Source organism: Gopherus flavomarginatus, chromosome 7, assembly GCF_025201925.1.
Source record: "Gopherus flavomarginatus isolate rGopFla2 chromosome 7, rGopFla2.mat.asm, whole genome shotgun sequence".
Lineage (NCBI taxonomy): Eukaryota > Metazoa > Chordata > Testudines > Testudinidae > Gopherus > Gopherus flavomarginatus.
The window spans coordinates 6,043,714-6,062,017 of NC_066623.1; the positions used below are offsets into that span (position 1 = coordinate 6,043,714).

At 45.9% G+C, this 18,304-nt stretch overlaps 1 protein-coding gene across 1 annotated transcript in view; it reads left to right on the plus strand.

The window, feature by feature from the left end:
• Positions 1–18,304, plus strand: part of GLRA1 (glycine receptor alpha 1) — a 67,861-nt gene that overhangs the window by 27,209 nt on the left and 22,348 nt on the right. Inside the window, exon 3 of the mRNA XM_050961604.1 lies at positions 8,176–8,243. Coding sequence (XP_050817561.1) covers positions 8,176–8,243 — 68 coding nt within the window. The remainder of the gene's footprint in view (positions 1–8,175; positions 8,244–18,304) is intronic.

Sequence of the window (18,304 nt, forward strand, 5' to 3'; positions counted from 1 at the left end):
ATAGAAAGGTTATTTTACCTCTGTATTGGGCGCTGGTGCAAATGCTGGAATCCTGTGTCCAGTTCCGGTGTCCACAATTCAAGAAGGATGTTGATAAATTGGAGAAGGTTCAGGGAAGAGCCACGAGAACGATTAAAAGATCAGAAAACATGTCTGCTAGGGATAGACTTGAGGAGTTCAATCAATTTAGCTTAATAAAGAGAAGGCTAAAGGGTGACTTGATTACAATCTATAATTATCTACATGGGGAACAAATATGTAATAGGCTCTTCAATCTAGCAGACAAAGGTATGGCATGATCCAATGGCTGAAAGCTGAAGCTAGACAAATTCGGACTAGAAATAAGATGTCAATTTTTAACTATGAGAGTAATTAACCACTGAAACAATTTACTAAGGGTCCTGGTGGATTCTCCATCACTGACAATTTTTAAATCAAGATGCTTTTCTAAACGCTCTGCTCTAGGGATTATTTTGGGGAAGGTCTGCAGCTGGTGTTATAAAGGAGATCAGACTAGATGATAGCAATGGTCCCTATGAATTTGCAGCTGCTGCTTCCGTAAAGCCAATTTGTGACATGACTTGAGGGGTTGTGAGGGGACATCATGACCTAGGGGCAACACAAAAGTGGCTATTCAAAAGCAAACTGTCCTGTACTGTAGCATCTTCTGCTTCCTGCTGTGTTGGAGCCCTCATCGACTGCAGGGCCTGAATCCCAAGGACCATGCATCAATCTGAGAAGTGCTGGAAATGGGCACTGCCATTGCTATTCAGTTATGTTCCTTGAGAGTAGGATTTTGTCTCCTCTTCGTTGCATGCAGCACCATGCACACTACTGATGCTCAGCAAACAATAAATAATCACCCTCTTCCCCTGAATGAGCCTCATAAGAATGACACCAGGATAATAAAGTATGAAAATGGGATTCAGGACCAGAATGGTCTCCCAGCAGCAGGTTCCGCAAATCTTCATTACAAGGGGCCAATGAACTCTCATGAATAATTCAGCTGAGCCTGGTGTTCAGATACAAAGGTGGGGAATGTGGGATAAATGACTAGATAGATGGATGCCACCAGCCCAGTGGGTGACAGCCTGGGACGCCAGCCTCCTGTATGATAAAAGCAGAGCCACTCAGCTAACTACCTAGTTCCAATCTACTGGCTACATTTTCATAAGCTCAAGCCAATGGGAGCTTTGCTCATAGACTTAAGGAGAAACAGTGTTAGATACTAAGGCCTGGTCTACACTGCGGGGGGGGGAGGGTCGATGTAAGATACGCAACTTCAGCTACGCGAATACCGTAGCTGAAGTTGACGTATCTTATTTCAATTTACCTCCCATCCTCACGGCGTGGGATCTACGGCCATGACTCCTCCATCGACTCTGCTACTGCTGCTCACTCCGGTGGAGTTCCGGAGTTGACGGGAGAGCGTTCGGGGATCGATATATCACGTCTAGATGAGACGCAATATATCGATTCCCGATAAATCGATTGCTCCCGCCGATCCAGTGGGTAGTCTGGACGTACTCTAAGGGGCCCATTTCACCACTGCCCTAGGCATTGTATAGTCATTTATACCAGAGCAAAATGCCACCAGTTCCAAATTGTAGCATTTTACACCGACTTTGCACTGGTGCAAGTATTCCCCGAGGTCCTGGGAAATGGTGAATTGGTCCATAAATTATGGGATTTGTTAGATTTTTTTTTCCTAAACATCTCTTCTAAGGGCTTATCTACACATGAAAGTTCATTTGGATTAAGGGAGGGTGTTTGAATTTAAAGCAGAATACTTATTCCTACTTAATGCCCCGTGTGGATGCTCTCATTCCAAAATAAGAGTTAATTATGAACTAGCTTAGTCCATTTGTAAACTAATTCGGAGTAAGGCATTCTTAGGGATGGGGAAACATTCCAGCAAATAGCTAGCTTTTCATTTTAAAAGACATTATATTTCAGAATGTGGAGGTTTTTTTAAATCACCAAAAAAATTCACATAAAAAGTGGAGAAAGAAAACCACAAAAAGTAATTGAAAAAAAAAAGTCATTTCACATAAAAAATAAATAAATAAATACAACTCTTTGTTTGGGGCTGAGCAAAATATTTCCTCAACTTAAAATAAAATGTTTGATTTTTTTCAATTTAGTTGGGAACAAACCAAAAATCAGTTTCTGTTTCCACGGAGCCAAAGATTTTCCCTGTTTTTTTTGGTTGGGCCCCCAAACGGAAAACATCAGTTATTCACTCATCACAATAAATATTCCTGAGTGGCTCTTACAGTGGCTATTGTTCATTTCTAAACTCTCCTTTCCAGGCTCTTTGTCCTTGACTGTTCCCCCAGACAAACCAGGACCTGCAATCGCAAAGCCACTGTCTGTTAGATTGTAATTTCTGTTGCTTATTTTTGTCCCTTACCATCAGGTCTTTTTTTCTCTCCAGGAATAATTGGTCTGTGATAATGCAAAACTCCTAGAAGCAATTAATCATTGCAACAACTCCTGCAGTCCAGCTGCAAGCACTAGGCTCTGTCCCAGGTTTTCACATTCAGGTGCTCACATTAAGAACATCCCCGGGGTGACCAGCAAGAGACAACACCTTCCGTAATACCAGTGAAGCAACACAGGGTTAAAAAATGCTTCACTGGAACTTCTTTACCACCATGTTGCACACACAAAAGAAATTAAACTTTAATATTTAATGAAATATATACATTATCCTTCTGCTAAAGGCTGTTGTATTGTAATTTTATTCGGGATAATTTAATTTCAGATTTATTTCAATGAACTACACCTTCCCCATGGGGGCAGTTTACTAGCTTAGTCTCCCACACATAAATCAGTATCCAATTTATATGGAAGTCACAGCCGCAGCTTTGCAGAGTTTAGGGTTGTAGCTCTCTGAGCACGTCATTTAAATTAACTGGCAGTAACTCATAAAGGCACTTTAATGGTTTCGACTGAAAATAATACCAAGACTGTGCCGGATCGATTGTTGGGGAGGTTAAGATTAAAAAAAGGGGGAAGATTATGGAGGAGATACATACAGTTTGGACATCTCCTTGAAGTCACACTTCCATCTTGAGAATAGGAAGCAGCACCTGCATTTTGTTTGAATTTGGGGGAATAAAGTTAGTACTCAGGAAAGTTAGAGTCTGATAGTGCTAGTTAGATCCATTGCACCCTTCCCCCCACAGCCTTGCCTCTGTCATGAACTGCAGTACCTTTCCCTGCTGTTCCAGGCCCGGACTCCTGCACAGCTGTGTTCCACCCCAGAGGTGGCTGCATTTCAGAGAAGAGATTCCCAGCTATCCATATAGAGTTTGGTTGTCAGAGGTGCTGAATACTCATAGTTCTCATCTGCTTCAATTGGAGTTGCAGGTGCTAAAAACCTCTGAAAATCAAACCCATAGAAAGCAAATTTTTTCTCAGATCCAGAGGGTAGATGTTGCTTCACATTCGGCTACACTAACATACGTGTCAGTGAGGAGTTCCACATGGATTGGTGAGAGTCAGAGAGCAGAGCAGAAATCCTTCAAGTACATCAGAGGAGAATGTTGTCCATGCAGTCATTTACCATGTTAGTTTAGCATTTCGCGAGCAGTCCCCTTTGGGATGAAAGGCTTCACATACACGCAAGAGATTATGAATTATTTGCTAGTGTCATCACCTACACTTTTGAGCCTGGTGTTTTAGCAGCAGTTACACACACATATACACACACACACACACACACGCGTACGTTTTGTTCTTTTACAGATGCTCTTGAGTTTGATTCTGGGAAACCAGTCACTCACTTCCCAACCCAATCAGAGCATTACAGAAGGAGCAAACTGAGCACCACCAAAGGGCAAGAGGAATATACTAGACATGTGCTTTGCACAGTGAGTTCACCCAACCAACAAACGGTTGATTATCTCCAGGTCCATTTCACATGGGCTCCTTCAAACACTGGGATGTCAGCTGTTTCTCTTGGTTAAGAGGGGCTGGTAACAAGGAAAGGACACTTTTTTCCATGTGCTGCTCTAGCCTGTACCTGTGTTAGCTAGTCTGGAGAGGGAGTTGTGCAGATTGAGAGCTGCAGTTGAGTTGGCAGAGAGCTGTCCGGAAGCTGGCAAGAAGACAACCATTTGGATTTCTGGGAATCTTTACAAAGAAACGCCTAATGATGCTGCATAGCACTTACGCAAAGCGAAGTGGCTGTGTCTCTGCAAAGCTCAGTAAGAGGAACAAAGCTTTAGAAGGGGACAGGACAGAAATCCAGAAATGCGATCAGGAAATTCCATTCATTTCTACGCAGGAGGGAGTTTACATTGATTACAGACCACAAGCCTCTTGTTAAAATCACTGGGCCAAAAAGGAGCATTTCATCTTTTAGCGGCTGTTGGGTAGCAGATGTGGCCTCTGATGCTTCACTTCTCCTCCCCTTATCATCAAGTATCAGGCATCTGACACCATCAGCAATGCTGATACATCATCCTGGTAGCCAATAGGGATTTAAAAAACCCACAACCACCATATGCCATTTTCCCTTTTTTCCCCCTCGAAGACTGCCCCACATGAAGCAGTTACAGCCGAGAGTGGAAAATAAGCTCAGTGTAGAAGGGTGGGACCGGGGTTCAACCCTCCCTGAGGGCGGAGGGGAGCCACACTGGCTCACCACACTCTGTCGGCCTGGGTCCTGCCCTTTGCTTCTGGGCTGAGCGACAATGCACGGTCACTTGGGGCTCCGGCCTCCTGCGGCAAGGCGGAGCAACACCACACAGTTAATTAGGGGCCCAGCCCTAGGTTTGGGCGGGGCACCAAACGCAGTGGCAAAGCTCAGACCCTCTGCTGCAGGGCTGAGCAAACAAACAGACAGTCTAGAAGCCCAGGCCCTGAGGCAGGGCGGGGCAATACACAGTTGAGGTGTATAAGGCCCAGGCCCTGGCTCAGGGCGGGGCAGCAAGCGATTCAGGGCTCAGGCCCTTGAGGAGGGGCTGAGCAAACAACCAGTCTGCATGGCCTCCTCAGGCCAGGCGGAGGGGCAGTCTGCCACCCTTGCAAGGGTGGCAGGGGGGACGCAGGCCCTCCCACTCCACTGCGTCCCAGCCCGGGGCCCTAGCAGCGGCAAGGGTTCGCTTCAGTCAGTGGGGCTCCTGGCCGCAACACACTGACATAGGCTCAGGTATGTCTACAGCCTGACTGGGGTCGGCTGCCCCCGGGCCACTTCCAAGCTCCCCCTCATTGGGTACCTGCCATCCGCTGGCGCCATCCGGTGGGTCCCAGAGCATGGGTTCCTCAGGATACCGGGCATGGGGAACTCCCGGCAGTTCCTCTGTGTACGGGTGTGGGGTGGCTCAGGCAGCTCCTCTAGATGCCGGGCGTTGGGAAGCGCAGGCAGCTCCTCCAGGTACCGAGCACGGGGCAGGTCGGGCCAGCGCTCCTCCGGGTACCGAGCACGGGGCAGGTCGGGCCAGCCCTCCTCCGGGTACCGAGCACGGGGCAGGTCGGGCCAGCCCTCCTCCGGGTACCGAGCACGGGGCAGGTCGGGCCAGCCCTCCTCCGGGTACCGAGCACGGGGCAGGTCGGGCCAGCCCTCCTCCGGGTACCGAGCACGGGGCAGGTCGGGCCAGCCCTCCTCCGGGTACCGAGCACGGGGCAGGTCGGGCCAGCCCTCCTCCGGGTACCGGGCACAGGGCAGGTCGGGCCAGCCCTCCTCCAGGTACCGAGCACGGGGGACATCGGGCCAGCGCTCCTCCAGGTACCAAGCACGGGGCAGGCTGAGCCCAGCGGGAGCTAGGGCACCAGCGTCTGTCCTCTCCGGCAGCCTCCTTCAAACTGAGCACCGGGGCCGGGGTTTTATACTTCCTGTCCCACCCCTTGATTTCTGGGGGGTGGGGACAGGTGGGGTGGCTCCGCCCACTGCCGCGCCTGTTCTGGCTTGTCCCTCTCCGGCGCAGTGGGGAGTGAGGCCTCCTCACTACACCCAGTTTAAAGAAACCAGAAATGCATACGTTAGATGTCTGTGAATGACCTCTGTAGGGAGCGCTGTCAGGGCACAGGGGCTCACTTCTAGTTTGCCTTATGTTACTAAAAGTTCATGCTTCAGAGTTTTCTCTGGCCAACCAGTAGGAGGGTCAGGAAGGGATTTTTCCCCCCTCAGTGTATTATGGGGGGGTACAGAGTTGGATGATGCGTGCCAAGACCTGGATATGCCCACCACTTAGGGTTGCCAGCTGTCTAATCACACAAACCCAAACACCCTTTCCCCGCCCCTTCTCTGACGCTCTGCGCCTTCTCTGAGGTCCCGCCCTGCTCCCTCCATTCCCCCTCCCTTGCTTGCTGTCCCCTACCCTCATCACTTTAACCAGGCTGGGGCAGGGGATTGGGTTGCGGGAGTGGGTGCAGGCTCTGGGATGGGGCCAAGGAGTTTGGAGTGTGGGAAGGGGCTCCAGGCTGAGCCTGGGGCAAGGTGAGGGGTGCAGGCTCTGGGAGAGAGTTTGGGTGTGGGAGAGGGCTCAGGGCCGGGGCAAGGGATTCTGATGTGGGAGGGGGTGAGGGATGCAGGCTCTGGGATGGAGTTTGGGTTTTGGATGGGGCTCAGGGCTGGGGTAGGGGCTTGGGATGTGGGAAGGGGTTTGGGGTGCTGGCTCCGGGAGTGGGCTCAGGGCTGGGACAGGAGGTGTGGGCTCTGGGACGGAGTTTGAGTGCAGGAGGAGGCTCCAGGCTGGGGTTGAGGTGCAGGAGGGGGTGAGGGTGTGGGCTTCCTCCTGGCAGTGCGTACCTCGAGCAGCTCCTGGTCAGCGGTGCAGCAGGGATAAGTGGGCTCCCTGCCTGCCCTGGTCCTGTGCCGCTCATGGAAGCAGCCAGCACATCTCTGCAGGAGGTAGGGGGACAGGGAGTTCTGTACACTGCCCCTGCCTGCATGCGCTGCCCACCCAGTTCCCACTGGCTGTAGTTCCCGGCCAATGGGAACTGCAGGGGCAGTGCTTGCAGGCAGGGGCAGTGTGCGGAGACTCCGTCTCCTACCCCCACAGGGACATGCCGGTTGCTTCTGCAAGCAGCGCAGGGCCACGGCAGGCAGGGATCCTGCCTTAGCCCCCCTGCGCTGCCGGACTTTAAGTGGGCTAAAATCTCCTGATTTGGCTTCAGTAGCCTCCCAAGTTCTGTCCCAAGGCAGAATGGAAGAAGGTTTCCTGTCACACAAAGCTTTTAGAGCTTTGAAAAACATTTCCCATCCAGCCCTACTCACCATCTAGCCAACAACACATCTGAGCTAAAGGAACCAAAATCCAGTTTATCCCCCTGAGCACACTCAAAGGTCAGGAATTTTCATGTGATGGTGAAAGAAGAAGGTGCAAAAAAATTCAAGGCTTACATGTATGGTTCAAACTCTGTTCTTACTCATGGTTTATATTTAATTTTATTTTCTATTTACCTGGGTCCAACCTGCAGGTTTTGCTAACGCCCAAATTCCAAACACATCATCACATGATCTCAAGTTGATCAGTGCAATATTTGAGTCACATTTCCAGGTGCCCCAGTTGTCATTTGTAGCTCATACTACACAGAAATCCCCAAAGACCTTCTATCCAACCATATCATGATATCCTACCAGTTCAGCCTTCATCTCCAGTCCCCGCCACCTACTTTTCCCCAACCTCCCTCCTGCTTGCAAGTTAAAATACACTTCACAGCCTGCATGGAAGGTTAACAGATGCATGTTCTGGTGGACCAAACAGAAAAGAATTCCAGAATCCAGGACCCCTCACAGGCCACCCCTGCCAACTGCTTCCACTCACGCATGTCTCTGTATGGCAGTATGACTAGGTTCCATGAGACAGTCCCTCATAGTCTCATGCCATTTGGAGCTTTATTGTTTAAAACCAGCATATTGGATCTTTACTCAGGCAAATTCCAGCCAGCACAAGCAGAGTTTTCCCGAGTACTGATTGAATAAAATACAAAGAAGGACCACAGGATTTGGCCTTACAGAACATGGAAGAGTGTGGAATATGACCTAGGGGATATACGTATGACCAACTTAGATTTTCAAACAGCCGCAGGGCAGTGTAGAGGTTATGGTGCCATATAGAAAGCTACATTTCCACGCCAATAGGATTTAGCACTGCAGTGTGGAAGTATGTTTGCCAGTGATCATATGGTGGATTCCTGATCTGCTCTTAATTTGTTGCACAGGCCCTCCAGTAAACGTCAGCTGCAACATTTTCATCAACAGCTTTGGTTCTATTGCAGAAACTACTATGGTAAGTAAAATTAAGTATAGCTGTTCAATTTGTTCGGTCACGTTCTACTTCCAGTGCATGTGGCAAGTTTCCAAACTGCTCTTATTCTGCTAAAGGAGATGGTTGCTCCTCTGTTCCTGGATTGTATTTGAAGGGTGATTAAATTAAAGGCTTTAGTGTACAAGATTTTCATTGTTCAAAGACTAAGATCTTGTATGATCTGTATGCATCTGCACGTAAACATAGGTATTTGAATAGGCAACAATAAGAGGCTGACGTTCTCAGAAGAGTATACAGAAGTAAGGAAACAAGAAAAATATTGTTCTTAGTACCACTTGCAAAAGGCTTGACCAAGCCACATAGTTCAGAGATGCACCCAAGATTTCTAAAAATTCAAGAGCATTTAGATCTGGGATTTTGAATTAGCCCGTTGTAGAGTTAAGGGGCAGCAGCTCAATTCAGATCCAATCTGAACCAAACCTCAAATTCCCCAGAATTAGAGAGGGTTTTCACATATGGCTTTTCTTTGGAGCCATTGTCTGCACACAAAAAAATTAAAATGCATTTATTCAGAATCAACATTTGCAAGGTTTTGCAAGCTCAGACCATCTTTGGGGGAAATTAACCAACATTGCTAATAGCTGTATCCAATTTGTAAGGAGCTAGAAGGAGACAATCATGAGGAAAGGAGATAATAGTCTTTAGATGGAGCAATTAAAGATCAGTTGCGACATAATCAGTGAACATCAAACCAAGGCTCTGGAGGTACAATGCCATCCCTCTGTATTAATTAAAGATAATTCAGAAATATGATGTTCAATTACTCTTTTTGTAAGTCTCTCTCTATAGAAGGATGTTGATTGAAGTATGTAAAATTGTCCTGTGCATTTAGAACAGCATTTTACACTGGGGTCACTTTCATTGTCTTTAGTGGAGTTACTCTAGATTTACACCAGAAATCAGAGGAGAATCAGGCGCTATTTATGCTTCGTTACAGTACAGCAGAATTTGTAGCTCTGTATTCTTTCTAATGCAATGTACATTTAGTCCTATTACTAGACACGCGTTGGCACTGATTATTTTTGGTCTAAATTCTTAAGGAAATAAAATCCTTAGATGGAGGGCAGCACTTGTCAATAACATCTCAAATCCTAAAAGCACACATTATATTGTAGTGTGCCTAAACTTACCACATTTGTTTGCAGATTCATTTGCAGAATAAATTACAAATCCCTAGACATTTCTATTTGTCCACGAATTGGAGAATGGAACTATTACTAATGTGTTATTTTATTGGAATACTTCATTGGGCATGATGTGGATAAGCAAATCATGATGTGGACCCTGTCCCCATAAAATTCAGTGGAGCCATCCCATTGAATGGCAGAGGAGATAGGGCAAGCCCGCAATAGCCCTCCTTGTGCAATATACAGAAAGACATCATGCAGTGCAGCCTGCTCTCATAACGTTCCTGTTATATATTGCTCCTCAAGGCATTTCACAATCCACTGAAACAATCCCAAGGCACTCTGGTGAACTGGATATGCCATAAAAGGAATGTGTCTTAAGCCTAGCCCAACAAAGAGAAACACAATGCAGACCCCTTGAACACACTGTGGGGATCTGCTCTGTTCTGCAGGGTCCACCATTCTGGAAGCCATTCCTCTGAAGAAAAGATCCCCACTACCACTTGGAAAGCATAGGTTTGAGTGCCTCTGGGAACTCAAGGCAACAGATGTTGATTCTTCTCAAGCAAGCATCAAAAAGCAGAAGTGTAGCACTGGAGAGCAGCTGTTAGAACTCCACATCAACCTGCTAATAAGCTGGCCCCCACCCCTCCAGCTGTTTTTTTAAATGTAGCAGATTAGCTAGATTGCATGAATGGCATCCTCTCCAAACTGGGCTGGGAGGATGAAAGTTCCATTTCACAGAGGATTTTGAGATTTCAAAATGCAGCTTATTCTGAATCAGTACAAAACCAGAAAATGTCTCAGGTCTCCACACAGGAAAATGCCAATCAAAAACTTGCTTCTCGTCAGCCAGAATGTTTCATTTCAAACTGACCAGAATGTTTTGATTTCCACTTTTGTACTTTGTGCAATATAATCCATTACAACAAAATAACCCTTTGAAATGGAAAGTAGCTCCAAAACGAAAAATCAAAATATTTTGGTCTGAAAATGTTGAAACTGGACATTTTGATGCTATCTGAACATTCCCCCCTCCCACCGTCCCTAATTTTCTTCTGAAACTATATTCTGGCAAAATCGACCCGATTATGTGAAGCATTTCAGTGTTGACAAAACTGTGTATTCCAACAGCATATTCTGTCAAAATTTCTCCAGCCAGCTTTACTCAAAACAACTATAGAGACCTGCTTGTGACTGGGTAAGCCCTGGTCTACACTAGGGGGAGGGATCAATCTAAGTTACGCAACTTCAGCTACATGAATAACGTAGCTGAAGCCAACGTGCTTAGATCTACTTACTCACTGGTCAGTCGACAGCTGACACTCCCACGTTGACTCCGCCTGTGCCTCTTGCTCTGGTGGAGTACCAGAGTCAATGGGAAAGCGCTTAGCAGTCGATTTATCGCACCTAGATTAGATGCAATAAATTGACCCCCGCTGGATCAATCATTGCCTGTCAATCCAGCAGTTAATGAAGACCAGTGGCTCTCAAACTAGGGCCGCTGCTTGTTCAGGGAAAGCCCCTGGTGGGCCGGGCTGGTTTGTTTACCTGCCGCATCCACACTTTCAGCCAATCGCAGCTCCAAGTGGCTGCGGTTTGCCACTCCAGGCCTATGGGGGTGGCGTGAAGTGGCGGCCAGTATGTCTCTTGGCCCAAGCCACTTCCTGCAGCTTCCATTGGCCTGGAGGAGTGAACTGTGGCCACTGGGAGCTGCGATCGGCCAAACCTGCGGATGCGGCAGGTAAACAAACGGTCCCAGCCCACCAGAGGCTTTCCCTGAACAAGCAGTGGCCCTGGTTTGAGAACCACTGATGTAGACAAGCTCTAAGTCTAAAGTGGCGGCTACATGAATGGGGAAGTGGTTTTGCCACACCTGCAGCTCAAGTCCCAGCACCTCTCTCAAGTAACAGTGTAACTGAGATGAGGAGAGCATGGCTCTTTGTCACCAGTCCAGAGGCTGGTCCACATGGAGGCTAGAGGCTGCTACCACTAGAGCTGGTGGGGGAAAAAATTTCCATGAAAAAATTGCAAAAGAAAATCACTTTAATTGCATTCAAAATTTTTCATTTTTTTCCCAACAGAAACGGAGAATTAAAAACAAAAATTTTGAAAAGAAAACAAAAATTGTTCCCCCCTTTTTTTGTCATTTCTTTTTACTCCCTTTTTTCACATTAGAAAAGTGTAGAGTTGGGCAAAGGTGTTGAGGGGAGGGGATTTCAAAAGTGAGAGGAAGTATCAACTATTAGTTTAAAAAAAAAAACACTTTTCCAATGGGAAAAATTAAATGAGAAAATAATTCCCTCCATCCACTGAGTTGAAACAAAATATTATTTTAAAAATTCAACATTTTTTATTTTTAAATGTTTTTTCCAAAACCAAAAAATTGGTAAACTTTTTTCGTGAAAAAAAAATTCAATTTTTGACTTAACTCCATTTTTCAAAGAAAACAAGTCAACCAGCCTTGACTCAGGCCTCCAGCTAAGGGACTTAATTATTTTGCTGGAGTAGTGCAGGCTCAAGCTTTTAGCCCTGATGGTCACAGGTTCAAATCCCACCGTTGACCCAAATAGGACTGGTTATGGTAGCATTGTAGAATCACTGGCCAAACAAAACAAGAAAGCTCAGTGTTCAAGGGATGCTACAGCTAAAGTCTCCTGGATGGCTGGATCACTCTAGCACGCTGTAAGAAGTAACCACATTGCTGGTACCCAGGGAAGCTTAACCACATAGATCTATCAATTCATTTAATTAGAGAGATCTTTAAAATATGTTTTGGGACTTTTAGTTCACACATAAGCCATTACTGTTGACATTTAAAAACTCTAGAGACAAGCTCCATAGCCCACAAATCAGTGGGGATCATTACTGTCAACATGCATACCGCTAATGAGATCACCAGTTCACAGCTGAGGGCACGATAGCAGAGTGAGAAGAAACAGAGAAGTATGGAAAAGGGCAACAAGGAAGAGAAGATACAGGGGCAGGGTTTAGCTACATTGAGAAGTTGTGAAACTCCAGTTTCCACTGGTTAGAAAAGTGAGTGGCAAGAAGGAAGGTAATAAAGGGGCAGCACATTTGAAGAGCAATCAGCCTTCCATGAACTCTCTAATGGGAGCTCAAAGGGCAAGAAGTGCAGAGGTGAAATGTTCAGGGAGGTTAGGAGAACACATGGAGGGAAATTAATGTGTGGAATGGACTCCCAAAGGCAGAGCCAGATTCAGGGCATGATCCTTCAAGGTCAGTAGTAGATGAGAGTCCTCAGCACCTTGCAGAACGAGAACCCAATGAAATATAGACATAGACCCAGGAACCATAAGTATGCACAATGCCCTGTGATTGACAGGATACTGTTATAGTGTGAGAGGTTGTCCTCTTGCAGCTTGAGGTTTGTATTACTGCTCCATCAGTCCTGCTCTTAATCCAGCCCAAGGATAAGAGAAGCAGCAATTGGGAACATATTCAACATAGAATTAAACAATCACTTTGAGGAGAAAAACATTAAAGGGTACAGTCGGATGGGTCTAGATGGCCTCCTTCTGTCCAGAAACATTGCAATAGAATTCTGTATTTAATAAGCTAGAAGATGCTGAATGTTGCGGTATTTGCAGACTGAGGAATCTAAACAGAACAGCAAATATCTCATTCAGAACGGAAATAGAAACCAAACTCTTCATGAATTGAGTGGGCTGAGTTTAGTAACGAGTTATAAATGAGAGTTTAAGGGAAAGATCATGCTCTGACATTTGGGATTCTGATTCTCCACAGCCCCCTTTGCATATATATATTTTTCAGCTGTTTAACGGAATTGCACACAGGATTCATCCCATTTGAAAAGGGCAAACTAAACGTAACCTTATAGCCAACTGCAGCAAAACTATATCCACTAAGCAAGTATCTAATAAGGGCACAAGACCCTGGAGGATGCAACCATCCAGCTGTAATATAGTTGTTTGTATAGTTCTTGCACAGGTGACTCCAATCAGACAATGAATCATTTCTGTAAATGGGTTTAAACAAGCAACCACAACTTCACCAGCCTCAATCCAGCATACACTGTTGGTGAAACACTGGGAGAAACTATTGACCCAGTGGCCACGTTCTGACCTCAGATCCATAGCTTCTGAGGTCAACAGGAGTTAGGAGTATCTGCAGACAGAACTGGACTCAGTTGTGTAAGTAACAAGCAGGGCAGCGAAAAAACAGTGAAAAGCGTTTTGTGACATTTCTCTCTTTTTTTTTCAATTTCAATTTCATACATGCAACGTTTTTACTTTTCAAAACATGTCCAGAACTGGAATTTTTTACTCAAAATGTGCAGATATTCAAAAATTCCAAAACATTAGTCCCTCCCAAACCAAGATTTCTAATTTTGAAATTCAAAATACCAAAAATGCTGAGGAGATCATTTCTAACCAACCAGGGAGGGGAATGGTGAACTCTCAGAAGGTATTTTTCAGTAAATCAGTTTATTTGTATGAAAATCACAAACAAATGCAAAAACCACCAATGCAGAGGGCTCCCCTATTTTGCTGTGAATATTTTGCACAGCAAGTGTAATTGTTTGGAGTTACCAGCTCAGTGAATTACCAGCGCAGAGAGAGCTTTCAAATATGCCTCTGCATTTTATACCAGGAGTTTGGGTTAATTTTTCATATCAGTAATCTTTCTTCAGCTCTGTATTTACAGTTTCTTTATAGTGAGATATACTGATTTGCACCTCTGATTTTACTACAAAAATTATTTTCTAATGTAAAAGCTGAGGTTAGGAAGAGCCTCTTTTGAGTGAGATGCTTTATGGTATACATCCTGCCTCTAGCTCACAGCCTGAGTAACCAGGGGAGGAATCCTTCCAGGCCACTCCTGGGGCTCCCCACATACACACACTTTGCATTGGGAATAGTCTGTGCGTCTGCCTAGTTGTGAAGCCACAAGGTCCAACACTCCCCCCACCCCTGCATTGCCACTGAATGAAACTGGTCGGAGCTACACTTCTGTCACATGCAGCTCTCATGCCTTTTGTGTACTCCAGACATTCTTTCCCTCCTCTCCATCCTTTTTCCTCTCATACCTGTTCCACTGCAGGCACAGGTTCGACCATGCTCACAGAAAGTAGGGATTGGGCTTGCCACTCTGTGAGTGCCCATGAGGCTGTGTCAGGCTGTCCTTCTCTGATGTATATCGAAAAAGAGAGCACTGCTGTATTCTACAGCCATAAATGAAACCACAAGAGCTTATGGTAGGAGTGCTGGGGTGGTTACTTGTTTATTATATGGAGACATACCTATCTCATAGAACTAGAAAAGTCATGGAGTCCAGTCCCCTGCCTTCACAGCAGGACCAAGTACTGTCTCTGACAGATTTTTGGCCCCAGATGCCTAAATGGCCCCCTCAAGGATTGAGCTTACAACCCTGGGTTTAAGCAGGCAAATGCTCAAACCATTGAGCTATCCCTGCCCCTCACTGATAGAGAGCAATGCAGTGGTGGTGGGTTTGGGGTATATTTTTAGTTGGGGGGGGGTCACATTTTTTTTGAAATTCACTTGAAAGGGATCCAGGCTCAATGGTCTAGAACCTGGCGAATTTAGATACAGTAACACTCTCTTTGCAGCCAGATTATAATGAAAGTCCTGAGCTGCTTCAGTGCAAAAGTCCATTCCAATTATTGAGAGACAAGGTGGGTGAGGTGATATCTTTTACTGGACAGGTTTTTGTTGGTGAGAGAGACACGCTTTCAAAAAACCTTTACTTCAGGTGTGGGAGGAGTGCTGTGTAAGCTCAAAAGCCTGTCTCTCTAATAGGTTGGGACCGACAAAGCTATAACAACGCTGCATTCCAAGTATAGGCAGCCTTGTCTCATAGAGTGAAGCAGATTTGTGGGTTTCTTTAGATCACTTCACTCTAATAGGTCCCATTGTACTTGAAGTCAGATGAATGTGTCACCACTGGACTCCCTTTTATGAAATCCAAATAATACCAGCCAGCCTGGTGTTTCATTTTTCCTTCCGCTTCTGTTGATGCAATGTAGGATTCTCGCTTGTCTTTGCACCTTTTGGGGGGACAGGGGCTGAATGAACTGCTGTTGCTCCCTGTGGAATGTCCCTCATTGGAGGTTTTTAGGAACAGGTTAGACAAACCTCTGTCGGGAATGGTCTAGTTATTATTTAGTCTTGGAGAACCTACTGAGGTCCCTTCCAATCCTACACTTCTATGATTCTACTTGATGTAACTAGTGGCAGTAAATAATACTGACACAGCACAGATATTTAAAGAAAGAGACCAAAGGTACATAGTTACTGTGTTACATACACACTGTTTCAGATGGGGTTATTTGCTGATGCTTGGAGTGATGCATCCAGCTGATTGTGCATATAGCAGATGGGGTCGTTCATCTGAAGATCCCCACGCTATTTGCAAATATTAAACCTCAGATCAGCCCTGGGAGGAAGGTACTATTTAGCCATGCTACAAATGGAGAAGTACATATAGAGATTTGTCCACACTCACATAGCAAACTAGCGGCAGATCTGGCTAGAGAGCAGAACTGGTGGGGAAAAAAAAAAATCAACAAAATGTTTCCACTGAAAAATGCTGTTTCGTCAAAACCAAAGTGGTTTGTGGCTGGCGATGGACCAACTTCCATATGAAATTTTCATCTAAAAGCTTTCTGAGTTAGAGACACAACAGAGTGCTCACCTGGGATGTAGGAGACAGCTGTGCTGGATTCAGAGCTGGGACTTGAACCCAGGAATCCTTGAGTGTACTCACAACTGGGCAATAAGGCACTCTCCCTCCCCCTGTAAGAGTTGTTCTACTATATATAAATATCCATTGGGCCAGAGAGAGACTGACTACAGCCTGGTGCTTAGGGCACTCACCTTGCAGAGCGGGAACCTGACCCTAGGTCACCTACATTACAGGTGAAGGCCCAAATCCCTGGGCTATTAGCTATTCTGAGATGTGGCTCTGTCTCTGTCTCTCATCCAGCCTTGGGATAGAAAGTCCTGAACTCCCATGCTCATAATCTAAGCTCTGGAAAACAGTCCTTTCATTTAGCAGTAAGAAGGTAGGTGTGAGACACTATAACCAGGTGCACTCTTGTGCTCAGCATCTTTATCTGGTTACTATTCCTTTCTAGTATCCATAATTTTATAAGCCCTGTTGAGCATTCCTTACCCACCGGCCTTCATCACTTTCTTGGACTGAATTTTGCAGCCTATAATGAATGTGCAGAATTAAAAATAAACCTTCTCCGGTCACACTACCTAATAAGAGAGAAGTGGGTAACGCACTGCCCTTGGGGAGTGCTGTAACCCCTGCCTAGTGGTGCCAGGAGCTCATTCCCTTTTGGGGATATAAGAATGGCCCAAAATAAAAAGCCTTCCCCCTAGTTCCTCTACAGTCCAAGCAGGACAGCAACATGTCTCCCAGGGTTGTGTCCAGCCTTCTTCCATGCTGGCCATGCCTTTCCTCTCCCTGCACGGATGCATGTCAGGAGCACAAAACAGTTTAATGAGCCCCAGCTGAGCCTTCTTCTCAGCCATGGAACCCTTTCCTATCTGGTTCCAAACTCCAGCAGGAACCCAGAAATGACAATAGAGCCAGTCACACTGCACAGGTTTCATTGAGGGCAGAATCCAGACCATGGTATTTAAATAAGGCTATTTGAAGCTGCAGACCCCACAGTCATTGCCTGGAAGCTTTAGCCAACTCCCTTGCAAGAAACTGACCAGTTGCTGTTGGTTATTTCCCACCCTAGATGCGTCCATTCCAGCCTGCCATTCCTGAGCAAGCTCAGAGAAAATCTAGCCAAAGGCCCACTACAAATTTATCTAATTTAAGCCAGTACCTAGATTCAACATAATCTGGATTCAGGCCAGGACATGGAAAGGCAACAGCTTCAGTGGCACTGATAGATGATCTCCTGCTGTCAATAGACAGAGGGGCAGACATCCATTTTCATCCTCCTGGACCTCTCTGCCGCATTCAATACTGCTGAGATACTGCTCTCTCATATGACAGAGGTGGCCAGACCCACAGCAGGGAGCTGAAATGGTCTGAGTCTTTCCTGGATGGGTGCAGCCAATGAGAAGTGATGAGAAACAGAGGTCAGTCATTTCACTTAATTCCCTACGAGAAGGACAGTGATAAGTGTGGTATAAGAACCTATATAGAATAGAACTAGGGCATCATGGAATTTTTTTGTTCTCGGGTGAGGCTTCTCCATCACACTGCCAAGTCCTGTCATACCTGGACTACGTTCCAGAAAAGGACATTCATTTTCATTTGGCTCGTGGTCAAGTTTGCCTACAAAACCATCCCACCTGCCATCCTTCTACTTCCAGCCTTCTCCCACCCTGTAGCATCCACTGAACAGTTAGTCTGAAGCCGTTCTTGGCTCGATTTCCTTTCTTCCTGGTGACTTTTGGAGCTGCAGCTATGAATTTAACCCAGTAGCACGAACTCTGAGTAACACAAACCCTTGTTGGGGGGTTTGGTTCATTTTCCACAAGGCTGAGCACACTCTGGGCAGCTGCTGCTGAAGTTCCTTCCAAACATGGATTTGACTCATGTCGTACATGAAATAGACGCCACGATGGAGCTGACCTGCTAGCGTTCCGCTGGTTTGCAGCTGAATAAGCAAAACAGCCTTTTGCTTTCTGCCTATTAGACTAATTACATGGATTTTCCCTGAGTGCAACCACCACTGAGCTTTACAAACAGAAAGGGGGGAAATCAATGTATGCAACTAGTTCAGATTGCTACTGTGTGCAATGAATTCAGGGCTATTTTCTATCTGTTCTCCTTTTCTTCTCTTTCCTTCTTTCAGATTTATATGATTGTTAGTTCTGCACAAGGCTGCTCATTATTAGCTGGCCACAGCTATTTCCCATT